At 34.1% G+C, this 12995-nt stretch overlaps 1 protein-coding gene across 1 annotated transcript in view; it reads right to left on the bottom strand.

The window, feature by feature from the left end:
• Positions 1-4092: 4092 nt before the first annotated feature.
• The window catches only part of BRDT (bromodomain testis associated), a 49406-nt gene continuing 40503 nt past the window's right edge, over positions 4093-12995 (bottom strand). The window contains exons 15-17 of the mRNA XM_036868800.1: positions 12109-12314; positions 11416-11590; positions 4093-4161 (exon numbers count right to left, since the gene is read on the bottom strand). Coding sequence (XP_036724695.1) covers positions 4093-4161; positions 11416-11590; positions 12109-12314 — 450 coding nt within the window. The remainder of the gene's footprint in view (positions 4162-11415; positions 11591-12108; positions 12315-12995) is intronic.

The following is a 12995-nucleotide window of genomic DNA, read 5'->3' as shown; positions in this document are numbered from 1 at the left end:
ATCACTTATTAGCTGTAGTTTTTTTTAGATTTCTTGGATTTTCTGTGTAGAAAATCATGTGCAAAAATTCAGCAGCTGTTCCTTAAAGCAAGATTAATTTAGAAACTGTTTAAACATTATAGTTACCCCCCAAAAATAGCCTATGGTGAAATCCTGCAGCCATTTACTTTAAAATTGGAAATATAAATGACTCCTATTGCTTCTATTATTTAACATTTTGGGAAATTATAGCTAAAGAAATTAAAAAACACCAAAAACAGTTTTATTCATTTCCAATTTGTATAACTTGGGTTTTTTTTGCATAGCTCAAATAAATCACACTTGGAGTAGAATTCTTTTCATACATTGTGGGATTTGGTCTGCTAGTATTTTGTTTAAGATTGTTGTGTCTAAGTTCATTACAGATAATGGTCTGCAGCTTTTTTGTTTTGTTTTTTTTGGTACTGTCTTTGATTTTAGTATCAGGGTATTACTGGCCTTATGAGTTGGGAAGTATTCCCTGTTCCTGTTGATAAAATTTGTCCTGTTGACAAAAATGACAGAATAGGCCAATTTCTGGAAGAGGCATTTTCTAGAATAGATTTTTTTCTTGCAAGAGTTTTACACTGGTATTAATCCTTCTTTAAATGTTTGGTATAATTTTTAAGTGAAATCATATGGGCTTGGAGATTTTTTTCAGAAGCCATTAAATTATGAATTAAAAAAATTTTTAATGGTACAGGGCTATTTAGATTATTTCACATTGATAGAGTTTTGATGGTTTATGTTTTTTGAGGAATTGGTCCATTTCTTCAAATTTATGAATGTAAAGTTATTTGTAACTTTTATCTTTTTGTTATTATTTATTATTTGTAACTTTTATCTTTTTGTTGTTATTTGTAACTTTTATCTTTTTAATGATTATAGGATCTGTAGTGATTTGTGTCTTTTTCTTTTTGTTATTCTTGCTAGAGTTGTATGTTTTTCTCTAACCAGTTTCATGGGTACCAAGCAGGCAGTCAGATTAATAAAGACTGGAGTTTTGCCAAGTGAATTCAACAAAGAAAGGAACAATGGAGTTGAGAGTGTATGCAAGGGAGCGATTATAAATGATAATGTAGGGCTTCCCTGGTGGCGCAGTGGTTGAGAATCTGCCTGCCAATGCAGGGGACATGGGTTCGAGCCCTGGTCCGGGAAGATCCCACATGCCGCGGAGCAACTGGGCCCGTGAGCCACAGCTACTGAGCCTGCGCGTCTGGAGCCTGTGCTCCGCAACAAGAGAGGCCGCGATAATGAGAGGCCCGCGCACCGCGATGAAGAGTGGCCCCCGCTTGCCGCAACTGGAGAAAGCCCTCGCACAGAAACGAAGACCCAACACAGCCATAAATAATAAATAAATAAATAAATAATAAAAAGAAACGTCAATCTTTAAAAAAAAAAAACTTAAAAAAAAATGATAATGTACTACAGACTCTGGATAAGGAGAGATGTGAGGGTGTGAGGGGAGAGGTACTGTGAAAAGGCACTAGGGTTAAAGGATCGTAGGTCCTAGTGAGGTCTAATGATTGCTGGAGTCAGGGCCTTTCCAGATTAAGCTAGAAAAAGACAGGAGTAAATAGTGAGAGGCTAAGATGCTTGAAACTGAGATTAAGGAAGAGTTATAGTTGTTGGCAATGACAAAGGAGTGGCTAAAGTTGATTAGATATTAAGGTCATTAGCAGAGAAGTCAAGGGACTGAGAAGCATCAATTAGAGAGTGACAGTGAAACAGACTAAAATCTCTGGGGAACGAAGAGTGAACCAGGGATGCTAAATGACTATGGGTGGTATAGTCTGATGATCATGAAAAACTTAAAGCTGGCATATTTAGGGAAAGAGAGAATGGTCTGCAAGTAGCACTCCCAAGATAAGAAAACCATTAGTGGAAAAACAAGTACTAAATGACAGCCTGCAGGAGAGAACCAGGGTTCAGTTAGAGCAGTGATTCTCAAACTTTAGTGTATATTAGAATCACCTGGAGGGTCAACTATAGGTTGCTGGACCCCACACCAAGAGGTTCTGATTTAGTAAGTCTGAAGTCTGAGAATCTGCATGTTCCCAGATGATGCTGATGCAGCTGGTCCATGGACCACACTTCCAGAACTCAAGAACAAAAAGAGGGAAAAAAAAGCAAAATGGTTGATTATATAGAGAATGTTGTTAACACAAGTAAACTCCATGCGAGAAGTTAAGAGAAGCCAAACAATTTTGTACTAAAAAGTAATGCGTAACATAGGATCAGTCATACATCAATATTTTCTCTGCAGAACTGCCTTCAACCAACCTACCAAAATTTTGTTGAGTATCTGCAATGTGCCAGGCCCCTTACTGACTGAGCAAAGGTTCAAGCGTTAAATTGGTAAAACTAAACACTGATCACCATAACATAGCTCTCTATAAGGACTGCTGCAAATGTTTATAGGAAAACCTCAAGTAAGCCATTTAATGTAAAAGGATATGTTAATGAAGCTGAACTTTCTTTTTAGATATAGACAAAGATCATTCATTGAGCAGTTTTATTAGTTATTTAAAGGCAGTTGTTGAAAGATTTAATGTGTATTTGACAGAAGTAAATTCTTATTTACTATTTTTATTCTCTTCAAAATGGAAAATTTCCCACAGATCATAAAAGCATTACATAATCAATATTTAAATGAACCAGAAAATACTGAAAAGTCTACAGAAAATGGAAAAAAACCAAAAAGCAAAAAAAAATCCTGTAATCCCATCACCTAGAGGTAACCACTATGCATTTCTGAAGTATCTAAGACTATATATATAAATATAGATTAGACTATATATCTATATGATCTTTTAGGAAAAACAATGCATGCTGTTTAGTATATGCATACTAATTTCTTGGTTAAAAATATAGTTTAATAGGTATAGGTATGATTTTTACTTTAATTCTGGCTATGTTTCATGAAGGTATCATCACCATTTTAGCTACTAGTTAATCATGTTTTTAAAATGGTCAATAGTTTAAAGATATTTCAAAAAATTATCATACTGATTATAAAAATAAATGAAGCCAAGAAAACTTTCTCTTTCTCTCTATAATACACATACACTTTGAATTTTCACTTTGGATGATATTGGAATAGTGCCTGAATGTTACACTTCAAGAGTCCAAAATTTTAAAATACGTGAAGCTGATATACATGATTTATACATAATTCCAACTTGAGAATGATGAAACAAAAATATTTTACAGACTTAAACACTTAGTAGAGTTAAGTAAAAATTTAGATTTCCATTGCTATCACATATGCATATTAAGAAATGTATAGATTCTTATAAAATCTTGCATACATAATTAATATCTACTGCTATTTTGCCTCAAATTCAATACCTTTCAAACCGTAGGTAATATAAATTTTGAATATAGAACCATTAGAGAATCTTATGTAACCTGACACTCAAAGAAACCAAGTATTGTTTGTTAGAGGTTCTAAATATTTTTGAAGGCAGACAAATATTTGTTTTAAAAGTTAAAAACTCATGGTGATCATTTTGTAATGTATAGGTGTATTGAATCACTATGTTGTACACCTGGAACTAACAGTGTTGTAGGTTAATTATACTTCAATTTTAAAAAATAAATACTGAAACATCTGCATTACAAAAGGGCCCATCACTCCATAAAATAAGGTTTGAATTCCATTAAATGACAACTCCCTCTAAAAAGCAAAATTAGAAACTCAACAAGAACTATATTTTTGATACCCTTGTATAGTCTTCATTTTTTAAACAGGAAGGCACCATCTCTTTTGGATTTTCATTGCTTAGACAGGGCCTATAATATATAGTAGACTATTTGTAAAATGAATAGCATTTGGGAATTTATTCAATTTTTAGGGATCCAGAACTATAAAATTTCCTGTAAATTATGTCATTAAAAAAATGAACATATAGCTATTAAGAAACGTTAAGTGAAAATTGTTTAATCATCTTAGGGCAGTCAAAATACAGTATAAGATTGGTATCTTGGTGTCTGAAAGCAATCATTTTACCATTTGCATTTTAATCTTTTGTATTATTCATTTAAGTTGACGGTTAATTAAAAAACCTAGTTTTAATCAAAGTTGTTTTCAAACATCGTCATAATGTCACTTTGAAGAGTCATATCAATGGTACCAGCCATCTGTAGAAAAGAAGAGAAAACGTAAATGTTACTTAAAAAGTTTATACCTTCATTATGTTACATCTATATGAAAAAATGATAATGCAACATTTGGAACATACAAAATGAATGCAATTTATTTAACATAATGAGTTTGTACCTAACTTTTAATATCTGTTCAAATACTATCTGATTTTTGTTAAAATACTGTTCACGTAATAAAGAAAAATAAGTTTAAAACTTACAAGAACACAAATAACAAGTTTAACCTATCTCTCCAAGTAAGAAAGTTCTGTGTTAATATAAACATGAACTGAGATTACATGGTTTCATGTATCTCTCCAGCCAACACAGTGCTAGACACATAAAATTATTTTCTGAATGAACTAGTATCTTACCTATGTGAGAGAACTATACTATGTTTAAAGCCAAGGGCTTTCCATGATTTTGCCAATTACTGTGTAACCTAAGGCAAATGATCTAACCAAGTTTATTTTATATACAGATATTTATGAAGAGCAACCAGATTGCATGTATAACACTCAGTACAATGTTGTTTATTAAATGCTAAAAAGCTAAATAAAATAAGCTAAAGTATAGGAAAAGCTAATTAAGACAAAAGAAACAAAAGTTTCTTACTATACTCTGAAGCCTTCTCTAAAAGTCCTTGTGATACAAGTTAGATAGTATTTGCCACATCTGAAATGACACCAACTAGGAAAGTTCAAAAAATGTTTTGTTTTGTTTTGTTTTTTTAAATCAGTGAAGAGTAGCAGCCCAGAGTAGTAGGTAAAAGCACCAGTTTGCAAACCAGTTGGTTGACTTCCTGGATGGGAATCAGTGTTCTCTGGCTATGTGGAAGAAGACTTGGAATTATGACTTAGCTACCAAAAGGATATTAAGAAGCTATGTGTGACTCTTAAAAACTATGAAAATTTCTTTAAATATGCCTTAGAGACAATAGGGTAAATTCTTAGATCTTAGCCCAGGCTATTTTCCTAATGCCAGCTCTTAGGATACCAAATATCTAGCCCAAATAGTTCCTTAAAAGTTCTATTTTAACCCTCCAATGAGAGTAGGATACACTGTCCTAGTTTAAATATCACTGATACTCCTAGAAGTATCCAGACATACTGCAAAATTCCAAAAATATGTAATGAAACTTATTTTGTTTAAAAGTACTTTGGGAAATTTGGAGTCAAGATGGCAGAGTAGGAGGACGTGGAGTTCATGTCTCCCCACAACTAGGGCACCCACCAGACACTGGTGGGGGACCTTGACACCCAAGGGGATGGGAGGAACCCCTGAGTGTCCGGGTAGGACGTGGGGGGGAGCGAGTGGGGAGGAGTGGAGGCTGGATGGGACCAGCGCTCCTGAGGGGTGGCTGGGAGAGGGGAGGGGTTCCCATGCCTGGAGGGACCCTCAGGAGTTTGGAGGATCAGACTGTACTACAAAGCTACAGTAATCAAGATAATATGGTACTGGCACAAAAACAGAAATATAGATCAATGGTACAGGATAGAAAGCAGAGATAAACCCATGTACATATGGTCACCGAATTTATGACAAAGCAGGCAAGAACATACAACGGAGAAAAGACAGCCTCTTCAATAAGTGGTGCTGGGAAAACTGGACAGCTACATGTAAAAGAATGAAATTAGAACACTCCCTAACACCATACACAAAAATAAACTCCAAATGGATTAAAGACCTAAATGTAAGACCGGACACTATAAAACTCTTAGAGGAAAACACAGGAAGAACTCTCTTTGACATAAACCACAGCAAGATCTTTTTTGACCAACCTCCTAGAGTAATGAAAATAAAAAAACAAAAATAAACAAATGGGACCTAATGAAACTTAAAAGCTTTTGCACAGCAAAGGAAACCATGAACAAGATGAAAAGACAACACTCAGAATGGGAGAAAATATTTGCAAATGAAACAACCGACAAAGGATTAATCTCCAAAATACAGAAACAGCTCATGGAGCTCAATATCAAAAAAACAAACAACCCAATCAAAAAATGGGCAGAAGACCTAAATAGATAACTCTCCAAGGAGGACATACAGATGGCCAAGGGGCACATGAAAGGATGCTCAACGTCACTAATTATTAGAGAAATACAAATCAAAACTACAATGAGGTATCACCTCACACCAGTCAGAATGGCCATCATCAAAAGATCTACAAACAATAAATGCCAGAGAGGGTGTGGAGAAAAGGGAACCCTCTTGCACTGTTGGTGGGAAAGTAAATTGATACAGTCACTGTGGAGAACAGTATGGAGGTTCCTTAAAAAACCAAAAATAGAACTACCATATGATGCATCAATCCCACTACTGGGCATATACCCTGAGAAAACCATAATTCAAAAGGTTTTGACACAGGTACCCCAATGTTCACTGCAGCTCTATTTACAGTAGCCAGGACATGGAAGCAACCTAAATGTCCAACAACAGATTAATGGATAAAGAAGATGTGGTACATATATACAATGGAATATTGCTCAGCCGTAAAAAGGAATGAAATTGGATCATTTGTAGAGATGTGGACGGACCTAGAGACTGTCATACAGAGTGAAGTAAGCCAGAAAGAGAAAAACAAATATTGTATATTAATGCATATATGTGTAATCTAGAAAAATGGTACAGATGAACCTATTTGAGGACAGGAATAGAGATGCAGACACAGAGACTGGATTTGTGGACGTGGTGTGGGGGGGGTGGAGGGGGGGAGGCGGGGACTAACTGGGAGATTAGGATTGACATGCGTAAAATAGATAGCTAGTGGGAACATGCTATAAAGCACAGGAAGCTCAGCTCGGTGCTCTGTGACTTCCTAGATGGGTGGGATGGGGGGGTGGGATGGGAGGGAGGTCTAAGAGGGAGGGGATATAGGTATACATATAGCTGATTCACATCATTGTACAGCAGAAACTAACAACATTGTAAAGCAATTATACTCCAATAAAAAAATTTTTTTTAAATAAAAAGTAAAAAAGTACTTTGGGAACTCCCTGGTGGTCAGTGGTTAAGACTCTATGCTCCCAATGCAGGGGGCCCGGGTTCCATCCCTGGTCGGGGAACTAAGATCCCACATACTGCAACTAAGACTGCGAGCTGCACCTACTGAGCCCGCATGCCACAACAAAGAGCCCATGTGCCGCAACAAAGACCCAGTGCCGCAATGAAGACCCAGCACAGCCAAAAATGCATAAATGAATTAATTTAAAAAATAAACTAACTTTAAAAAAATAAATAAATAAAAGTACTTTATTTTAGATTCTCTTCCATCTTGACTAAATCTGAACTAGTGGAATACTTACTGATATCGAACTGGTTATTGCCTATACCAATTAACCTTAGATACCACGATTTAAATACTAAGGCTCTCTGCAGCTGACACCATAACCTGGATATTCCTTTTTTCAGTGGTCCTAATATACACTTCAGCCATTCAAATTTAAGATCAAAACTGGGTCAAAGGAACTGGCATAAGCTCTGGTAGGGAGCTTATGCTAGATGTCAAGTTTTTGCAGCTGTTTACAATACGGATCTGTCAAGTAGCAGCAGCATAAGTTTGGGTTGTCAAGAATGATAGTAGGTAGCTCCAAAGTCAGGTTTTCAATTGTCAAGCTGCTAGAGGTGGCATTTTTAGTCACATTTCAGTGGGTTCCAGAAAAATGCTTGGTGTTTAGAAATTGTATCAGGTTACCTAGTTGGGTTGTTAGGTGGCAGGTAGGTTGCTGAGATATCACTTGTGGGTGACTGAAGTCAGGCCCTTGTGAGTACCAAAAGGAAAAATTCCTAGGTCACTAGAGAAATACTTCTATTAAAGTACTAATTAAACTTTAATAAAGAACTCCTAAAAAACAAACAAAAAAATAAAACAATATAAAAAATTTGCTGTTTAAATTAATTAAAATTAAATAAAATGAAAAATTTAGTTCCTTAGTTGTATTAGCCACATTTCAAGTGCTCAATGCCATATGTGACTAGCAGCTATTATATTTGATTGTATAAAGCACATTCCTATAATTGTAGAAAGTTCTATAAGACCATGTTGCTCTAAAGTAAACTCCACCATATGTTACAACACTGCTAAATGCAATTTGTTTCTACCTTCATACTATAGATAAGAGGCTGACAAAACTTTTGTATATTATTTCCTAGGAAATTTATTTGTATCATAATCAATACCACAGCCAAAGCCAGTGGAGTTTTTCTTCTGGAACTAATGTTTCCATATGTCCCATGAATTCACATGAGTTTTCCAGGATTACAAAAATATCCAGCACCCAATAAGGTAAAATTTACATCTGGCATCAATGGTTACCAGGTAAGCAAAGAAGCAGAAAAACACCATCTGTAAAGGAGATCAATCAATCAATCGAAACCAACCTGGAAGTGACATAAATGTCAGAATTAGCAGAGAACCCATTAAACAGTTATGATAACTGTATTCCATTTGTTCAAAAGTTTAATAGAGATACTAAAAACATTAAAAAGACCCAAATCAACTTCTAGATATGACAACTATAATGTCTGAGATGGGACAACTTCAAGTGGCCTAATACAAAAGTAATAGGAATCACTAAAAGGAGAAAAGGAGGAAACAGAAAAAATATGAAGAAATAATGCCCAAAATTTTTCCAAGCTTGATCAAAACTATAAACACATCATTCCAATAAGTTCAACAAAGCACAAGAAACATGAAGAAAACAATTAATGAAAACCCAGTGATTAACTTGGAAGCAACCAAGATGTCTGTCAATGGATAAACTGTGGTACATTTATACAATGGGATATTACTCAGCACTAAAAAGATATGAGCTAGCAACCTACAAAGACACAGAGGAAACTTAAATGTATATAACTAAGTGAAAGAAGCCAATCTGCAAAAGGTATATATACTGTACGATTCCAACTATACAACATTCTGGAAACGGCTAAACTATGGTAGTAAAAAGATCAGTGGTTGGCAGGGGTTCAGGAGGGAGGGGTGAACAGGAGGAGCACAGCGGACTTTCAGGAAAGGGAGAGTATTCTGATGGTACCATAATGGTTGGTGTATGTCATTATACATTTGTCAAAACCCATAAGAAGCACAGCACAAAGAGTGAACCCTGATGTAAACTATGGACTTTCCTTGATAAAATAAGATTGATAATGGTGTGGCAATGTTGGTTCACAGATTGTGTAACACATGTACTGCACTAATGTGGGATGTTAATGGTGGGGGAGGTTATGTATTGGTGGGGGAAAGGGGAGAATATGTGGGAACTCTTTATACTTTCAATTTTGCTGTGAATCTAAAACACTTTAAAAATAAAGTCTATTAATGAAAAACAAAGGCCAAATAAAGATATTTTCATATACACAACAGCTGAAAGATTTCATCACCAGCTGACCCACACCACAAGAAACGTTAGAAGGAAGTCCTTTTAGGGAAAAGGAAAATTATACCATTTGGAAATCTGGATCTAGACAAATCAATAAAGAGCACTAGAGATGGTAACTACGTAGGTAAATACAAGGGTTTTTTTTTAATGTCATTTAAAACTTTTAGAGACAATTTGACTGCTTAAACAATGGCCTAATGGCTAGGAGGGGGGGAATGGAAGTACACTATTGCAAGGCTATTATATTAAATGTGAAGTGGTGTGATATAACTTGAGAAGACTGTGACAAGCTAAAGTATATACTGTAAATGCTAAAGCAACCACTAAAGTAACAAAACAAAGAGTTACTGATAATAAGCCAATAAAGGAAATAAAATGGAATCATAAAAAATATGATTAATCTAAAAGAATGCAGAGAAAAAAAATAACAAGAACAGAGGACACACATCAAAAAATAGCAAGATGATGGACTCAAACGTAACCATATCAATAATCATATTGAATGTAATTGGTTAAACACTCCTATAAAAGACAGAGATTGGATTTTTTTTTTTTACGTCAAGACTACACTATATATTGCCTGCAAGAAAATCAATTTAAATATAAAGCACAGATAAGTTAAAAGTAAAAGGATGGAAAAAATTTTTGTGCCATGCCAACACTAGTCATAAAAAAGGTGAAGTGGTTATATTTCACAGGAAATAATATTACCAGGAGTAAAAAAGATCATTTTGTAATGAAAAGGGGGTCAATTAATCATGAGGATGTAACAATTCTAAATGTCTATGCACCTAATAACAGCTTCAAAATAACATGAAATAAAATTGATAGAATTACAAGGGTAAAAAGACAAACCTATAATTATACCATCGTAGATGCCAATGCCCTTCTCAATATTTGATAGTGCAAACAGGCAGAAAATCAGCAAGAATTTAGTAGACTTGAAAAACATTACCAACCAACTTGCCCTGTTTAATAAATACTCTACCCAGCAGCAGCAGAATACACATTCTTCTCAAGTGCACACAGAATATTTACCAAGGTAGATCATAATCTGGGCCATAAAACAAGTCTTAGTGAATTCAAAAGAATTCAAGACATTGTATGTTCTCTGACCACAATGGAGTTCAATTAGAAATCACTAATTTTCTATTATTTTCACTAGCCAGAAAATTTCCAAATATTTGGAAACTAAATAACACACTTCTAAATAATCCACAGATAAAAGAATAATCCACCTCAATAAAAAAGGAATTAATTCTACTTTTTAAAACATCAGTTTTTAAATATTAAGGACTCCTTAAACATAAGTCATTTTTTTTTTTTTTTTGGTTTCCAGTTTTGTTAAGATATAATTGACATATAACTTCTTCATCTAGTGTTGAACTAAATAAACACTGACTAGGGACAGATGGCATATCTTTTAGCCACAATTCATAGGCAGTTTATGGATTTTTCAAGAGTAATAACAGTAAGTGATTTTACCTATGTGCCAGGCATTTTCAGATGTGCTTAATACATGTAAATTCATTTCACCTTTTACCTTTATTATCCATACTTTACAGATAAGGAAATTGAGGCACAGGGAAGTTAAATAAATAGTCCAGGCTCCAACATCTAGTTAATGGAAGAACCAGGATTTGAACTCAAAGTCTGGTAGCCTCCAGGATTGATACTCTATTATTACACTATGCTTGTGTCTTTTGACTATGAAATTTTAATTTTACTCTCTGATTTTAGAACCTGATCCTCACCAAAGAGGTTACTGTCACTGAAGAACCACCCAGAATACATCTTTGAACATGTAAAGACACTGCTCTGTTAAATCTTTCCTTTGTTCGTTAGATTTAGTAAACTAAAATTCACTTACTGCTTCTCTTCTCCTCCGCTCTTGCTCTTTCGCCCTTGCTAAATTACGGTCTTTGAGAAGCCAGAGTTTGCCTCCATCTTGAGCTTCCAGTGACTGCTGATGTTCTTTCTGCTCTTCTCCAAGACACTTGTTTTGCATTTTATTTGGAAAAGATTCTAGAGTGAAGCCATGGTCCCTTAAAGAAACAATAAAGTTCAAAGTAGGTTTCAAGCTCCTTAAAAGTTTTTATTATGAAGATACGTTGTTAAATGATAAATATAAAGCAATATTCTAGATAACCCTTTTTTGTATGTTATGACATTATTTTTAGTATTTTTGATGTCAAATTTTACATTGGGCAATCTATGTTAATGAAGAGAAGGTTTTAGAAAACTATGACCAAGGTTTATCATCATCATCTTACACATAGAATGGAAATATTAAGACATTTCTGGAAAATAGTGATGTCTTTATAATTTAGCAATATTGGTATCTTTAATAGCTTCTTCAATCACTTGATTATTTCTATCCCCTTCAAAATAGATATTACTACTTACCAATTTTTAAAAAATCAATAAAAATTTACTTTTTCTAAATATAATTTGCTTTGTGGTCTACTAAATAGTTGAATTATAGCCACTTACAAAAAAGAGATTTATTTTAAATACATGTCTATATCTCTCAAAGCCTCCATTAATCCAGTAAATTACAGACCTTTGATTTTCTTGAAATACTTTTGGTTCCTTTGTATTCTGTTCCAGATGTTTCTGTATTAGTTCCTGTGTTCGAGCTCTCACTTCCTTTTCTATCGCTGCTTTTCTAAATTGGTTGAAGAGCTCATCTGATGATTTCACTACCCCTGATGTTTTGACTGGTTTGCCTAAACTTTTCCAAGAATCTGCATTCTTGATCTTTATATCCTAAAACAAATATTTGATTCAGTATATGTCTACAGATGTCAACTAAATTTTGGAAGAAAAGCAATATTTTTTGATATAGTAATAGATCATAAATAAAGATTCTGAAGGCTTCAGGTAACTTTACTAAACTTAAGTTAAAGGTTACTAAAGTAGAAAAAATAGGATAACAGATTAACTAAATTCAACTATTCATCTAAGACCAAATTAAAATAGCATGCTTGACAATTATTTCAATTTAATATGAAACATATATGTTAAGGGTATGACAATCTGTTAAGAATATAAAAATCCCCTGGTCACTGTAATCAAGATATTTATGAACAACAAGGTCCTACTGTATAGCACAGAGAACTATATTCAATATCTTATGATAAACCATAATGGAAAAGAATTTTAAAAATGTATATATATATATATATATATATATATATATATATATATATGTATAACCGAATCACTTTGCTGTGCGGAGTAATTAACATTGTAAATCAACTACACCTCAATAAAAAAAATTAAGTTACAAAACTTAAAAAAGACATTTATGATCTTATGAGAAAAATAAAGCAAATATACAAGTGATTAATCAGAGGGAAAGTAAGACCATGCCAGAAGAACAGCACAGTATTTGTTGAGAACCCTCTGACATAGCTATGTTTTCCTTTCCTCGGTATGAAGAAAAAA

Source organism: Balaenoptera musculus, chromosome 1 (assembly GCF_009873245.2).
Source record: "Balaenoptera musculus isolate JJ_BM4_2016_0621 chromosome 1, mBalMus1.pri.v3, whole genome shotgun sequence".
NCBI lineage: Eukaryota > Metazoa > Chordata > Mammalia > Artiodactyla > Balaenopteridae > Balaenoptera > Balaenoptera musculus.
Note: the sequence above shows the minus strand (reverse complement) of the source record. Positions and strands in the feature narration are given on the sequence as shown.